This window comes from Natrix helvetica (genome assembly GCF_964273705.1).
Source record: "Natrix helvetica genome assembly, chromosome: 1".
NCBI classification, from domain to species: domain Eukaryota; kingdom Metazoa; phylum Chordata; class Lepidosauria; order Squamata; family Natricidae; genus Natrix; species Natrix helvetica.
Window position 1 is genome coordinate 254,144,236 of NC_138548.1, and position 16,583 is coordinate 254,160,818.

The 16,583-nt window shown below is 38.9% G+C and overlaps 1 protein-coding gene across 1 annotated transcript in view; it reads left to right on the plus strand.

Annotated features, from left to right (window-relative positions):
• Positions 1-363: 363 nt before the first annotated feature.
• Positions 364-16,583, plus strand: part of COX10 (cytochrome c oxidase assembly factor heme A:farnesyltransferase COX10) — a 110,463-nt gene continuing 94,243 nt past the window's right edge. The window contains exons 1-4 of the mRNA XM_081965886.1: positions 364-571; positions 3,114-3,241; positions 4,045-4,366; positions 12,537-12,661. Of these exons, the coding sequence (XP_081822012.1) occupies positions 3,149-3,241; positions 4,045-4,366; positions 12,537-12,661 (540 nt within the window). The 5' untranslated portion in view covers positions 364-571; positions 3,114-3,148. The remainder of the gene's footprint in view (positions 572-3,113; positions 3,242-4,044; positions 4,367-12,536; positions 12,662-16,583) is intronic.

Here is a 16,583-nt window from a genome sequence, read left to right on the forward strand (position 1 = left end):
TTGCTGAACGCTCCCACATTCCAGCTATACTGTGCAGGAAAAGAAATCACCCTTTGCCGACTCGGTATCTATTATATATATAATATATATAATATATAATGATCAAAGGCAAACGTGAAAGAGAGTTCCGTGTTCCAAGCTTCGTTAACACTAGAAGTAGCTACCTAACTTTCGCGGCAGGCAAACCCTCTGCCAGCCTTCCGGGCGCCGCGTGGCAAAATCTCCCGCGGAGAGGGCGGGGGGGGGGAAAGGCGGCGTCAATCTTGCCAAAGAACCTTTCCCGAGCTCCCTTCGGCTACAACCCGATCTCGCTCGCTCTCACCGGAAGTCCCCACCTAATGACACGGAAACGAAAAGAAATCCGTAGCTGGAAAACGTCGTTTCCTTCTCCAAGATGGCGGCGCCCAGAGAGTCGTGTTGAAGGAAATGAAGGGCAGGCTAAGCGTCGGGGCCGGTGCCGGTCCCTCCGTTATCCGCTTTACCTCAGGTTAAGGCCGCCCTGAGATTGAAACGCCTCAACTCAAAACGCCTTTTGTTCACTTCGCGGCGGTTGGAGGCGGGTTGCCTGAAGGTAACGACTGTGTGGGAAAGGTCGATGCCTCGGACTTACTTGCTTGCTTCCAGCTCCCTGTATTTATTTCCCCACAGAAGCTGTGGGATTGGAGTGGTTGACGCGGGAGATGCTTCTTCCTCCCATTATTTTCTCTTCGTCAGATTTCTGCTTTTCCTCCGGATGTTTCAAAGGGTGATTGGAGGTCAAGATCGTATTTTTAGGCTGAACTGCTGCTTGTTTCATTGCTTTTCAAGGCAATCTAAACTCAGAGGTTTCAATCTGAGATCATCCGCGGGCAGCTGTTAAGGTCTAGCTAATAAGAGGCATTAAACCGTAATTAAAGACAAGGGAACGATTTTCGATTCATTGTATATTACTTATCCTGAGTCGAGTTCTAGATCCCGGTGACAGCAGGTATCAATAGTAGCCGCCTTGATCGGTCCCAAGATTAAATCAAAGTTCTTGCAAGAATTTTTTTTTTTGGCAATCCGTTTGTTTCTGCGTATTTGTGCAATCCTCAGTCTTGACAAGTATCATTTTTTTCACACTGAAATATTAATCTCCTAAATCTGTATTGCTAATTGGTGAAAGTAAAACTTTTAATAATGAAAATGTTTTAAGTTTTCCCTTCGCTGATTTTTTTCTTCATTTTAAAATGTCTATGGGGTTAAAAGAGTGTCTCTCTGCTTCCTGGAGAAATGTTCCATTAAATACCTGTACACTTTTAATACTTACACTATGTAAAAATTAACACATACAGGTACGTAGAAGCATATTTTATGCCTTTGAGTCAGTTTTTGACTTCTGACGTTAGTATCATTAAGTCCCAGCAGGTTTCTTGGCAATATTTCAAAAATCACTTGCCATTGGTTTCTTCCTGAGGCTGAGATAGAGTAACTGGCTCAAGGTCAACCAGCTGGCTTTGTATATAAAATACAATTGGAACTCATGGTTTCTTGTTTCCTTCCCGGGTTATTTAACCACTATACCAAACTAACTCTCAAGCATATTTTATGTATATATAAAATTTAGAGGGGGAGTTGGTACTCGGAGCTTGCTTGTTTTCTGTTGATGTTATCTAGTTTGGGTAATGAAACATCTTCAAGAAAACAAGCAAGGTCAGAGAACACCAAGGACTCCCTACCTCTACCCCATTTCAACTGTGAGCTATAAATATTGTCCTTTATTGATATATAGTTATTAAAAGGAACTTTTTAGTTTGAGATTAGGGAAACTGCTTTTTAGTGGATCTTTAGCAGAACTACGATATATGAGCAGGAACACATACTTTGGATGCCTTTTTTTACTCTGACAGTTAAAAAGCTGAAATTTTACGGTTGCTTTATATCATAGCAAGTAATTTTTAAGTTCTGTAATAAACATGTTGCAGCTGGTTAAACAATAAAATAAAGCAATCCTGATAATGTTCAGTACTTTTATGAGCTACTTTTAAGCAAATGTTCCATCTTACTGATGCTTGACCAATTGTAAACAATTTTGTAGCCAATGGAAAGAACTTAGCTTGGTTTTTTGAAAATAAATACTAAATGATTTTCCTTTGTATTTGGTAAATTGTATGTAATTTTGGTTTTTAAAATCTTATTTCTCTTGTGCATTTTTCTCCTGCTATTTGAAGATCTATATAATTTGGTTTTAGGAAATGCAAAATGTCATGCACAGAACAACTATTTTTGAAATGGTTTATATCCAAATTAAAGTGTGTGGATGGATATAAATTGAAACAGTCCAGCTATAGTCTCAAACATAGCCATTTTTGCACAAATGTTATGGTTTAGGAATGGAAAAAACCCTAAAAACATTGGCAGTGACAACTGAGGAAAAGTAGGGAAAGAAATATACTAGCAGGCAGGACACTAGGACATATCACCCTAGGATGGAGACAATGACAGCCAAGAGAAGGGAAAATTCTGCAAAGATCAAAGAGAAGTAGGCTGCTGAGATAATACATTGGGACATTGATTCTGTCAATTGAGAGAAGGCAGAAGGAGATGTGAATGAGAAAAAATTATGAAGATCAATGCAAGGTTAGGTTGGTTCCTAGTTTGCTTGTATTTGATAAAACTATTAAACCAGTGTTATTTGAGAGAGCATCTGGAGTATAATGGTTGCCATTGAGATTAGGTACTATGAGTAAAGGGTTTCTATTGCATATTTTTCCATTTAATATGCTTTTCAATTTGTATTTTATTGTTTTATAGTTTTTATTTGTATTATTTTAGGTAAACTGTTGGGAATAGCACTGTGAAGAAACAACATACCAATGCTATTAAATAAATGGCTTGTGTCAATATCTTCAGAAAGTTTCATGGAAGAAGGGAAATATGTATGCTAGTCTTACCTTTCTTGCATTGGGATCCCTGCTGACTTTATTTAGGCAACTGAGATCAGCAAAGAAGTTTTTAATTTTATTTTGTTGTACAATGGTTCATATAAGATGGCTTGGCAGAACTTCTCCTGCATTATGTTTGATATATACACCTATAGTTTTTGTGGTATTTATTGTAAAAGTTTTTTTTAAAAGAATAATTCTCTTTTGCAGGAAAACCTTTGCAGCACATCCAAGAAAAAAACATCATGCAACAGATGCCATGCAAGTTCGCATGTTTCTTTAGAGTTGTCAAAGTAAAGGGAGTTACATTTCAACAGCTGAATTTCTTCAGGCGAAAAGTAAGCTTATATAACATTGCATCAAAAGCTGGAATTGATTATACCTATACAATTTCTGGATTGATTAATTATGAGCCATTATGCCATTGTCAACTTTTAGCAACAACATAAATAAACCATCTGGCCTTTTAAGCCTTTTCTAAGTTTGCCCATCACCATTGTAATTTAGTCCATACACTTTGCTACTGTTTGTCCTCTTCTGTCTTTGCCTGCAAATTTTCTTTATGCTCATATCAACTTGGATATGATGGCACTTCAGTATTTGGAATTTGCAAATAGAGATGAAAATACATATGTTAAATAGCCCAAGAAAAAGTAACACTGGGGTAGAATTAAATTGTTGTTGCCCTTGGGTTATATTTCAGTCTCATTATCCAGGGATTAGATTTGTATAGCAAGGAAGAATTGTAATTTATTTAAGGTAGCATTCATGTGTGGTGTATAGAGTTTAGCTAGAAAAACAGGTACATCTTTTACTTTTCTGTATATTTTTGTAAGTCAAATGGGTGGTATTTAACAATTCACAGAGTATTAAAGTTAAAACATTGAACTCTGAAACAAGAATTTAAGGTACTCTTAGTAATAATCTTGCATTAGTGTTGTAAAATATAAAATAGCTGTAAGATAAGTATTTCTGGATGTGTTACTAGGGATAAAAAGCTTCCATGAAATTATCATACATAAATTCAATCAATACAATGTGACTTTTTCACAAGCATATAGAAAGTGAAAAGTATGATTTGAAGAAACCTAAATATGTTAAAATGGCTGTTTTACAAAAAAAAAAACTTTTTCTTTTCCAGTATGTAATGCAGCATAAGAAAACACTTCTCCAGCAAGCAAAACTGAAGCCAGCATCAGCAGTACCGCCTTGCCTGGAAGGACAGCGTTCAAGTGAAGAGACAATGATTGTCCATGAGGTGAAATCAATTTCACCTCTTCTGCCTCCCTTCTCAGAGAAACCAGTGATGAATGAAGAAACACTGAAGTTGACAGCAGCTACTACTGTTGCAAAAACTGTGGAAGAATCATCATCAAAAGAAGAAAAAGATTGGAAAGAAGTAAAATTAAACGTGGATACTTTACCTAACATTTTGGCTCGTTTGACCAAAATTAAACTTACAGGTAGGTCTTTTTTCTTTCTTTTATGGAACTGTTTTATTACATGTATTTTCTTCTTTGCATGTTTCTATTTTGATTTTTCAATCGTTTTTTTTAAAAGTTCTGCAGCCTCATATAGTGACTTATTAATGAGATACCCAAAATTTGGTAAAAGTGGTTTATCTTCAGACAGTGACAGACAAGCCCATTAATCAATCACAACAGACATTTAAATTAAGTTAAATTTTTTTACCTACATTGAGTAAAAAGGACTTTCAAATTAGCTGTTTTGGATAATGAAGGAAAAAGTTTGGAAAGTACTGATTTAATCTTACATCTATTTAGAAAAACAAAGAGCTCCAAATTCAGTAATCATGTTTGGCATTGTAACCTTATCTATTGTTAATCATATGTAAGAAAATGTAGCATTAGACAGTTGGTTTCCATATTCTCACATAAAGAGGCACAGTTACAGATTTCCATTTTTTTGTGCTTTCAATTGTTCATTACAAAATATCACAAACAGTATTATTTATTTATTTCCATTGCCAAGATATGCGGTGATAAAGCAGAGCATTATGTGATTGCGCTGCTTAGCAGTGAACATGTCAGCACTAGCATTGCCATGATTAAGTGAATCATCTTTAATCATTAAATGAGGCCCTCTGTGATTGTAACTTCTAATTTCCTGCTGGCTTCCTCCATTGTCTTTGCTTATGGGAGAGTCTCAAATTGTGATCATATGACTATGGGACACTGGGATGGTCAAAAATACAGGCCAACTGGCAAACGTCTGTTTTGCAGTCATGCAAATGTAGGGTTCTGTAACCCCTGGAACTTTAGGAACCAACTGTAAGTACCACTTATTTAGCAATGTTGTAAGTTTATATGTTTGCTGAATGAGTGATTAACTGAGAATCACCTAATTTTTTTTTGGGGGGGGGGTCTTGAGAAGTTGAAAAATGAGAAGGGTAACAGAGATCTTTATGCATTCAAATATTTTTGTTTAATGGAGATAGAAAATATATTTGAATGCATGAAGAATTACAAATTAATTTTATTTAGAAATAAGTTGAGAATAGTAATTGGCTTGTCTTTGTGAATAGCAGATTTTGTAGCAGATACCGTGGCTTATTTCAATTATCAAGTCCTACTTTCACATTGCATTTAGGTTTCTGACAAGATAGTTGTTCATATCAATTGCACTCTGAGAAACAGGTATTCAGTTTAGTGATAAATGCTGTGTTCCCACATTTGTGTTCATAGTTCAAAAATAATTTGAATCTTCTGTGAGTAGCAGAAATAAAAGTGTGAATTCTAGCAACTCTTTACATAATATCTAATCCTGATTTAACATATATTCTAGTGAATGGTTACATAAATTATCAAAATTTGTGACATGCTATAGCAAGTTAGAGAAAAGGTTAGGTTTGCAGAGGCTTGTGTAATAATGATCCTGATTTGGTATTATGAGTGAATGTTGATAGCATTAGTGTGCAGTTTTTTCAAGACCATTTTTTTTTTTTAAGTTTTGTTTACATTTGGTTCAGATACTGTCAATTGTGAGAATATCTTAAGAATATGAATTCCTTCTAATGTTCGTGATGTAACTGCCAGCGAAACAACCATATAACTAGAAACAAATCTAGTTTTACTGTATAAATAAATTGAGTCTCTTTCCACCAATGTTACTCTTACAGTGTTTCAGTGAGCAAAGTGTGAACGTGCAAGAAGAAAAATATTGATGCAGACATTTTTTTGTAGCTTTCCTTGGGGAAATATTACAATTTAGAGTAGTGTGATGAAATTCTCCATTCCCATTAAAGAAAAACTATACTTTTTTCTTATTTTTGCTACACATTTATCATAAAATTTGTGCCCAAAATTTATATTGCTAAATGAGATATTTATTAAGTGAGTTTTGCCCCATTTTACAAATTTTCTTGCCACATTTGATAAGTGAATCACTGCAGTTGCTAAATTAGTAACATGGTTGTTAAGTGAATATGGATTTCCCTTTGAGTTTGCTTGTTAGAAGGTCACAAAAGGTGATCGCATGACCTCAGGACACTGCAAACATCATAAATATGAACCAGTTGTCAAGCATACAAATGTAAATCACATGACCATGGGGGATGCTGCAATGGTCACAAATGTGGAAAATGATCATAAGTCACTCTTCAGTGATGTGGTAAATTTGAACAGTCACTAAATGAATTGTTGTAAGTTGAGGAAGCTCATACTTACAAGTGTTGGTAAGTATGAGCACAGGTATTCCTCATTTACTGACCATTTGTTCAGAAACCACTTGAAGTTACCATAGTGCTAAAAAAATAACTTTATGGGCCGTTTACAATCTTTGCACCATACCTTAATTACGTGATCACCATTACAGTCAGTGTAATATTGTCCTGTGCCGGACCTGCATTTCCCCCCCTTTTTTCTCCCTTCACAGGGAGCAGATTTATTGGAAAGAAAGGGATTGCAGGAGAGCCCAGGGCTGGAATCTGTGGGAAAATTATGCAAGAATCTTACAGGTTTGTTTTGAAATCTTTTCCTTTCCAGTCAATTTCAAATAGGAGCAAACAGTTTATAACCCCAATTCAGACCAGAATTTCTATTGCTAAGGGAGGTGATCATTAAATGAAACATACCTAATTTTACAACTTTTTTTTTTTTGCAATGTTCATTAAATCAATCACATGATCATTAAGTGAGGCTGGCTTCCCTCATTGACTTTGCTCATCAGGAACCGGCTAGGAAGGTTGAGAATTGTGATCAAGTGACTCTGTGAAAGATATGCTGGTTGACAAGCTTCCAAAATTTTGATCATAGGACTGGGGATGCTGCAATGGTTATAAGTGCAAGGACACGGTCATAAGTCACTTTTTTTCTTTTGATGTGTTTAAAATAGCAAACAGTTTACACGCTTGAAATCCCTCTCCAGTTTCTCTGCTCTGAAGTGTGGGGAATAAGGGTCAGGCAAAGGAGAAATTGCCAACACAGATTGCTTGCTTTTTTCCCCTTCTCTGCAGAGCAGAGAAATTGGAGGAGAGAAAGAGAGTTCAAGAAAGCATGTTGTTTGCATAGTGCACTCAGCGCCTAGCCTCAAGTTGCGATTGATTGCATTGCTTTCGTGTATACAAAATGCAGTTCGCAGCACTTGAGTAGTCCAAAGGGCGAGGGAGTGGCTAGAAGACAAACAGATGCTGAAAGTGAGAGTCTTTTCAACCAGAAAGCACAGGGATGGTCACTTGATTTCCCAATTATTGACTGCTTAGCATTGGAATTACCAATCCCAAATAGAGTCTTCAAATAAGGATCACAAGTAGTATGCTATGTTGGTTTCACTGCTGCCTAACTGAATGGATTTAGTTGGGGGCGGGAAGCTGAAAGGTAATCCTAGAGGTTCCTTTATTTCAATAAAATTCAGAATAACAGAGTTGGAAGGGCCTTGATCAACCCCCTGCTCAAGCAGGAGACCCTTTAGCACGGGTGTCAAACTCGCTGTGTCACTTTGCTGTACTGTGATGTTTCGCCATGTCTTTCCCAGTTACAGAGCTGGGGTGGGCGTGGTCTGCGCGTGATGCAACCAAAAGTGGTTGTCAGGTCTCTTCTTGAAAGCCTTCAGTAATGAAGCATCTTCAACTTTTGAAGGCAAGCTGTTCCATTGGTTGATTGTTCTCCCTGTCAGAAATTTCTCCTTATTTCTTGGTTGAATCTCTCCTTGTTCAGTTTCCATCCATTGTTCCTTGTCTGGCCTTCAGATGCTTTGGAAAGTAGATTGTCCCGCTCTTCTCTGCGACAGCTCTTCAAACATTGGAACACTGCTATCATGTCTCCCCTGGTCCGTCTCTTCACTAGACTAGTCATGCTCAGTTCTCGCAACCGTTCTTCATATGTTTTAGCAGTCTAGGCCCCTAATTATGATTCATGCCTTTTACTCTTACTTTTTAGCCATGTGAAACCTTTGAGGGAAGTCAATCAGCTGGATAGGACGAAATGGTAATATTCAGGTTTACATCATTACCCAGGCCATAGTGGGGATTCTGTGGAAGTTTTGATCCAATGTCTGGGGCTGTGAAGGATTGAAAGAGAAGTATCAGCTCTACAAGTAGGCCAGACTAAGAATCCAATGCCATATAACTCAGGACTACTACTGTAACAACTATAGAAGCAAAATCTTACAAGGCTGAATGTGCTTCTTGCTTCCCTCATAGGGAAGAGGCGTTTCCAAAACTAATTCCTTGCCCTTGGCCCCAGCCCTGTTGTACTGACCATTATCTTGGTAGTGACTCTTCCACCTTTCATTCAAGGCCATTTCTTATGTTGTATGCAGGAAAGAACAAACTGAAATTAAACCCTTATAAATAGAGGTACTATTTTTAAAATTTGATCCAATTATTGTTAGGCTGAGGTTATTACTGTGAATAAAATAACAGTGCCAGACAAGAGTGTTCTTTAAGGAACATCTTTGTGACTGAGGAGTCATCCTAGATCCATAATTACTACTGGATACTCAAGTGGAAGGCCGGGTAGGGATGTTTGCATAATTTTAGCTGGTGTATTAGTTATAGTTCTGTTTGGAGGTCCTGATAACAATCACCCATGAATTTATCAGCTCAAGCAAGGACTGGTGAATTATATTCTACATGGGGCTGCCTTTAGGGACTTACTGACAGGAAACTGCAGTTAGTACATAATGCAGAAGCCCATCTTCTGGTGAGTGAAAGCCTCTGGGATTTTATATATAATACCAATGTTGAGATACTTTACTGATTGCCATTCAGTTTCCAAGTACAATTCAGAGTGTGGGTTGTCACCTCTGAAGCTCTATGTGCCTCAATTCCTAATTACTTGGAAAATTTCCTACTCGGAATAGAATATGATTCCCTATTAGGAAGCTTAAGACTTGAGATTTAGGGAAGAAGAGTTGAAACAATGCTTCTTGAATATACTTTCCATTAGTAAGGGATTCCTTTCTTTTAGAAATTCAGATTGCACTCTCCCTGATGAAGTGAAATTGTTCCAGAGAATATTATACAATTGTTCCTGAAATGGATGCCAAAGGTTATAATGCTCTTTGTAGGACTTGTATTATTGTATTATTCTTGACATACTGTGTTCCCCCGAAAAGAAGGTAGGGTCTTATTTTCTTTTGCCCCACAAATTATGGCCCTGGGCTTATTATAGGGGAAGGGCTTATTGTTTTGGGGTTGCCGGGCAGCTGCTCCCTTATGAGCGGGCCCCCAAACAGCCAGGCGAAGCAGCCACGAGGTGACCATGCTCATGAACAACCGCCCGCCAAATCCCATCTCCAGCCCGGCAGAGCACTATTCACTGACCGAGGGGGTATCCCTAAGGCGCCAAGCACGTGGCGCTCTGCCTGCCTCCCAGCTCCCGCGGCTTGGCACATTAGGGATACCCCCTAGTCAGTGCATGGGCAGAGAGTCTTCCAGACAAAGAGTTTTCCGGACAGAGAGTCTTCCAGCAGCAGGCCCACAACCATACATCGCACTCCTAGAGCGGCCGCTGCTGGAACACTCGGCAGCCGGGTTTTGGAGTTTGGAAGCCGGAGAAGAAGTTATGCTTGGAGCATGGTGGCGGCGGTGGCGGCGGTGCCCTGGCTCTGCAGGGAGAGCTGGGCCAGGGCATGGTGAGGCTGGGAGGCATGTTTGCTGGGGGCGGAACAGGCGCTTGCGCAACCCCCCTCTCCAGCCGGGCAGAGCTCTATGCACTGACCTAGGGGGTATCCCTAATGTGCCAATCCGTGGGAGCTGGGGGGCGGGATACACCAAAGGTCAGTGAATGGCCCTCTGCCCGGCTGGAGAGGGGGTTTGCTGAGCGGCTGCTTGTGAGCATGGTCATCTCATGGCTGCTTCACCCCTGAAGCTGTGCCCGGCTCTTCAGGAGACTGCTCGCAAGGGAGCATCCGCCTGGCAACTCCCCCCTCCGGCCAGGCAGAACGCCACTCCCCAACCTATCGGTATCCCGAAGGTGGCAAGCAACGTGAGTGCCTTTCCCCTCTGGCTCCCGCGGCTTGACGCCCTCGGGATACTGCTAGGTCGGTGAGCAGTGCTCTGCCTGGCTGGAGGGGGGGTTGTCCAGGGGGCTTATTTTCAGGGTGGGCTTATATTTTTGCCCACGCGAAAAATGTGGCAAGGCCTTCGTTTCAGAACAGGTCGTATTTTCGGGGAAACACGGTATATAAATCTTCAGGAATACTGATGGAGTGCATGGTATGCAGAGGTTATAATTAATAAATAAATATGTGGAACACTTGTGTTCAATAACACTATCTTATCTTGGGTTAGTTCACCATGTTCTGCGGCAAGTATACCCTTCAAGACGCTGTAGTAAGTTTTACATAAGAATACTTTATAGGAGTTGGCTTAAACGTAAACACATTTATTTGCTTAATCAAAGACTGAGATGATGTACTTGACACTAAGAACATTGTTTATGGATATAAAGTCTGAGCCAGCTTACAGCAATAGCCAACCAATTGGATAAAGTAGAATGTATTACAGCTGCTTTAATGAGATCCTGATAAGTTACAATGAAATTAATTTGGAGAAATCAATGAAGACTTTAATTAGAACACTGGCTCTAGTGTGCTAGAATTCTTTGGGGGCATTAAAATAATAATGTTACACAGACTGCTCCTCATTTCACTATTTATAAATTGGCTAGTATCTTGCTATTATACATAAGTTTAAAGCAGTCTCTCTGATAAGTTTTAATTAAACTTCTAGTTGCAGTGTAAAAGAAAATATATGCCTTATTAATGGAAACCTGGTACGTGTAGCAAAACTTGAGAAAAACCAAATAGGAAGTCAGCAACGTATGCCATTTGCATTTTTAGCTGTTACCACCTATTTCTGTGTTCTTTTTGTTCATAAGCAATCAAGAGTAGCTACAAAGTCAAGTGGCTTTTAAATGTGGATGAATAAATACAGATAAAATGTGGACGAATAACTGTCAGTACAGTTATTCCCTGATTTATGACTACAATTGAGTCCAAGATTTCTGTTGTTAACGCAATTTTTTAAGTCAGTTTTGCCCATTTTATGACTTTTCTTGCCCCAGTTGTTAAATGAATCACTGCAGTTGATAAGTCAGTAACCCTGGTTGTTAAGTGAAACTGGCTTCCCCATTGACTTTGCTTGTCAGAAGGTTGCAAAAGGCGATCACATGATCCCGGGACACAGCAACGGTCATAAATATGAACCAATTGCCAAGCAACTGAATTTTGATCACATGATTATGGGGATGCTGGAAAGGATGTTACTATGAAAAACCGTCATAAGTCACTTTTTTCAGTGCCGTTGTCACTTTGAACAGTCACTAAGCAAACTATTGTAAGTCGAGCACTACTTGTACTATTTTTAATGGTTATAAATGTAGAAGGACAAATTAAGATTGTACCTATATTCTCCAGAGTTTTGTCCCTAATAATGAAAGCATACAATTTATTCCATAGAGGAGATTACTAATTTACATAAAGTGCAAAATTACACAAGGGGAACACATTTCTGTGGGAATATCTTTACTTTTTATTTTAAAAAAATACTATGACAAAATAAAAGAATAAACACAAAAATGCACAATTTTAAAAGAATATAAAAACAACATAGATGAAAAATTTACAAACAGTAAAATACAGTCTACTGGCCAGCAAATCTAAAATGTTATGGCTAATATAATCTAGTACATCTATTAGAAATTTCATATCCATTTTTTAAATCAGAACATGTTCTCTATTAACCTTCAAAACCTTCTGTTTAACATAACAGAATTGAAATAAAGGAAATGGAAGAAAGAAGCATAGGACTAATTTCAGCAATAGTCAATACATTATAAATTGTGCTTAACAAATATTCATTATTGTGTGTTGTCAAATTTTAAAGTTCAGTCATGTTTCTCAGTATTTTCCCTTGTCTTATGCCATTCTTTTGTAACAATGTTACTTGTTTGAAAATACTGGAACCAGTTAACCAGAATTTGCCCTGTTTTTCCTACATTCTGTTAAGGCAAGAGGCAGGATTATTGCTGTTCCACAAAAGTAGCACTGTTGTCCATGATTATTGTCCATTGCTACCTTATTAATAATGTAACTGATGTGTAAAGAATGCAAAAGTATAAATTATCTTCTGTTCGTTTATTAGTGCTGAATTGTTTGTTTATATTTCAGTCCTGGTTGTAGGTACGGCTTCAGCTGGATTTGCGCTTGCACCCGTGCCGTTTGACTTAAGCTGCTTCCTATTGGTCACCCTAGGAACAGGCCTATCATCGTGTGCAGCTAATTCCATTAATCAGGTCAGTGTTTTATTAACAGCTTTTTCACATGTTTAGATCAGGTGACGTAAAAGTTTTCATTTGTACTGTTGAGGTTATACTATGGTGAATCAAAGGGTAAGCATGTGGAAACAAATGTTTATGTTAGGAAAATAAAAATGTGAATTAAAGCACCGTAAGTGGTATCAGGAATGCACAATAGAAAAGCAACAAGTTGTTTAAAGTTAAAGGTACAGTTAGATCTTCTTGGCGATGTTCTAAAGTCTATTACTTAATGTCTGAGTGAAGGATTTCCTTTCTGTCTTATGATTGTTTGATGCAAGTAATCCATGCCTTGGTGCACTGATTTAAATTGGAGGAAACTCAGAAAATGTTGTACAACTCAGTTTTTTTTCTTGGAAAGTCAGATGTATACAAGTTGATGCACAAAATCCAAATTTCTTAAGCTTGACAGTGCTATTCAGACATCACAAATACATCTTTCTTTAGTTGCATTGACATTTTAAGGTTTAAGGTTTAAGTTTAAATTTAAAAAGCCATCCAGGAAAGATAGTAATAGATGTTAAATACAGTTATGATTATAATTGTAATTAGGCCAGACCAGCTACTCGAAACAGGTGGGTCTTGAGTTTCTTGCGGAAGGAGCGGAGATCAGAGGCGGTTCTAATATTGGGGGGGGAGGTCGTTCCAGAGGGTTGGGCCCATCACAGAGAAGGCCCTACTCCTAGGCACCGCCCGCCCGCACTGTTTAGCAGAAGGTACCCGGAGGAGGCCCTCTCTGTGAGAGCGGATTGGTCGCAGGGATATATGGGGTAGAATGCGATCCCGCAAATAACTAGGTCCCGAGCCATGGAGCGCTTTGAAGATGACGATCAACACCTTGAAACGCACCCGAAAGGCCACAGGTAGCCAGTGCAGCTCGCGCAGGAAAGGTGTTACATGGGAGTACCTAGTACTCCCCATAATAACCCACGCGGCTGCATTCTGGACCAGCTGGAGCCTTCGGGTGCATCTCAAGGGGAGCCCCATGTAGAGAGTGTTACAGTAATCAAGGCGAGAAGTCACTAGGGCATGGGTGACTGTGCAAAGGGCGTCCCGCTCCAGTAAGGGACGCAATTGGTGCACCAGGCGAACCTGGTGGAATGCCCCCCCTAGCCACGGCCGTCACATGATCATCTAGCGACAGCCGGGAATCTAGGAGGACGCCCAAATTGCGTACCCTATCCACTGGGGGCAGTTGTTCCCCCCCAATGGCCAGAGATGGAACACATTGGCTAAAGCGGGGCGCCGGTAGCCACAGCCTCTCCGTCTTGGAAGGGTTGAGTTTGAGTCTGTTGTCGCCCATCCAGCAGTCTTTGGAATAGTATGGTATGGAACATCCCATAGCCACCTAATCCAAACAGATAAAGGATACTTTGAAGCATTGGCCAAAGGTGCTTTTTTCAAAGAACAACTGGACTTTGTTTTTCTTGAAAAACAAAGTCCAGTTGCCCTTTGAAAAAAAAAATATTTTGGGGACTACCGTGGCCTGCATGACTGAGAATCTCCATAGACATTTGAAGTATTGCTTATCATTCAATACAATACAATACAATAGTAGAGTTGGAAGGGACCTTGGAGGTCTTCTAGTCCAACCCCCTGCCTAGGCAGGAAACCCTATACCGTTTCAGACAAATAGCTATCCAACATCTTCTTAAAGACTTCCAGTGTTGGGGCATTCACAACTTCTGGAGGCAAGCTGTTCCACTGATTAATTGTTCTCACTGTCAGGAAATTTCTCCTCAGTTCTAAGTTGCTTCTCTCCTTGATTAGTTTCCACCCATTGCTTCTTGTTCTACCCTCAGGTGCTTTGGAGAATAGTTTGACTCCCTCTTCTTTGTGGCAACCTCTGAGATATTGGAATAATGCTATCATGTCTCCCCTAGTCCTTCTTTCTCTTAAGCTAAACATACCCAGTTCCTGCAACCGTTCTTCATATGTTTTAGTCTCCAGTCCCCTAATCATCTTTGTTGCTCTTCTCTGCACTCTTTCTAGAGTCTCCACATCTTTTTTACATCGTGGCGACCAGAACTGAATGCAGTATTCCAAGTGTGGCCTTACCAAGGCATTATAAAGTGGTATTAACACTTCACGTGATCTTGATTCTATCCCTCTGTTGATGCAGCCTAGAACTGTGTTGGCTTTTTTGGCAGCTGCTGCACACTGCTGGCTCATATTTAAATGGTTGTCCACTAGGACTCCAAGATCCCTTTCACAGTTACTACTACTGAGTAAGGTATCACCTATACTGTACCTGTGCATTCCGTTTTTGTTGCCTAAATGTAGAACCTTACTCTTTTCACCATTGAATTTCATTTTATTAGATAGTGCCCAATGTTCAAGTTTGTCAAGATCCTTCTGTATCTTAAGCCTATCTTCTGGAGTGTTGGCTATTCCTGCCAGCTTGGTATCATCTGCAAATTTGATGAGTTCCCCATTTATTCCCTCATCCAAATCATTGATGAAGATGTTGAAGAGTACTGGGCCTAAAACAGAGCCTTGGGGTACTCCACTGCATACTTCCCTCCATGTAGATGCAGTTCCATTGAGAACTACACGTTGAGTGCGGTTGGTCAGCCAGTTACCAATCCATCTGGTGGTGATGCTGTCTAACCCACATTCTTCTACTTTATCTAGTAGTAGGTTATGGTCTACCTTATCAAAAGCCTTACTGAAGTCCAAGTAAACTATATCAACGGCATTCCAGGAGGTATCATTAATGAATCCAAACTTTCTTTTTTTAGGTTTAAAAAACAGTTTGGGAATCTCCCCTCCCAACCCACTCCTGAAAAAGGAATAAAGATTTTGTCTGCATTCTGCATGCTATTTATTAATTTCCAATTTAGAGAGTTTAGCTTCATTGGAATAAATTTAAAGATAATTGGAAAGAAATGATAGGTGTACAAAATAAACTCATTCATTAAAATGTATCACTAAATAACTTCTTATATTTACATATAGGAGTCTAAGCCTCTTGTAATTTCCCTCCCAAGCCAAAAAAAAAACTATCAGAAGGCATCTTTTCATTTTTAAGTAATTGTAGTTTAGAATTATGTCCAACCCTCAAACTATAATTAATTCAAATTATGGTCTATTCTAAATCAACACACTGATTTTAATTAAACTATATTTAGTTTTAAGGTTAGTTGATATTAAGATTTAGCTGACTGAACACTGGCTAATTGAAAAGGTACTTGAAAGAATAAGGATGCTTACAAAATCTGCAGACTCATCATATAAAAATAGAGTACAGTTTATTGCTACATTCAAACTAAGCTACAGTGTGTAGCTTGCTTTGAATTGTAGTTTTAATTGAAAATGTATGTGTGTATTTCCTTGAATGCCTGATCATTTTTTCCTTAGTTTCCTGTGGGACCCCATCAAGTTCTCCTGGGGTCATCTCAGGGTTCCAAAGGATACATAAGGTGAAAAAACCTTATGTGTGATGTATCTCCCCAATAATATTATAATTGTTTGCCTTTTTCTGTATTTTTCATTTTTTATTCCTTCAATAATGTCCTAAGTAAAAGCATGTTTTATCATCTAATAATTATTACTGTACACTTGTTACAATATGCGTTTGACAGCTGTTTGTGCTCCCCTAAGTAGAAAGTTTCTGTCACTTCCTCCTCTTTGGGGCAGAAGCTTGAATCCACTCGTTTTCAGAACTGAACAGTCCTCTTCTTCAATCCCTTTTGGGGATTGAGGCTTTTGGCAGCAGGTTTTCATCTGGAGGACTAGAAATAATGTTAACAAGAAGGCTCTGGGATACTTTCTAAAGCGGCAGAGGAAAGAGCTTTCCCTTGTGTCAATTCTTCCATCTTATCATCCCTTCCACTTGGCTTTCTTCCATCATCTTAATTAAACTATAATTAAGTTTATAGACTTTTTGGTTTTGTTTGTC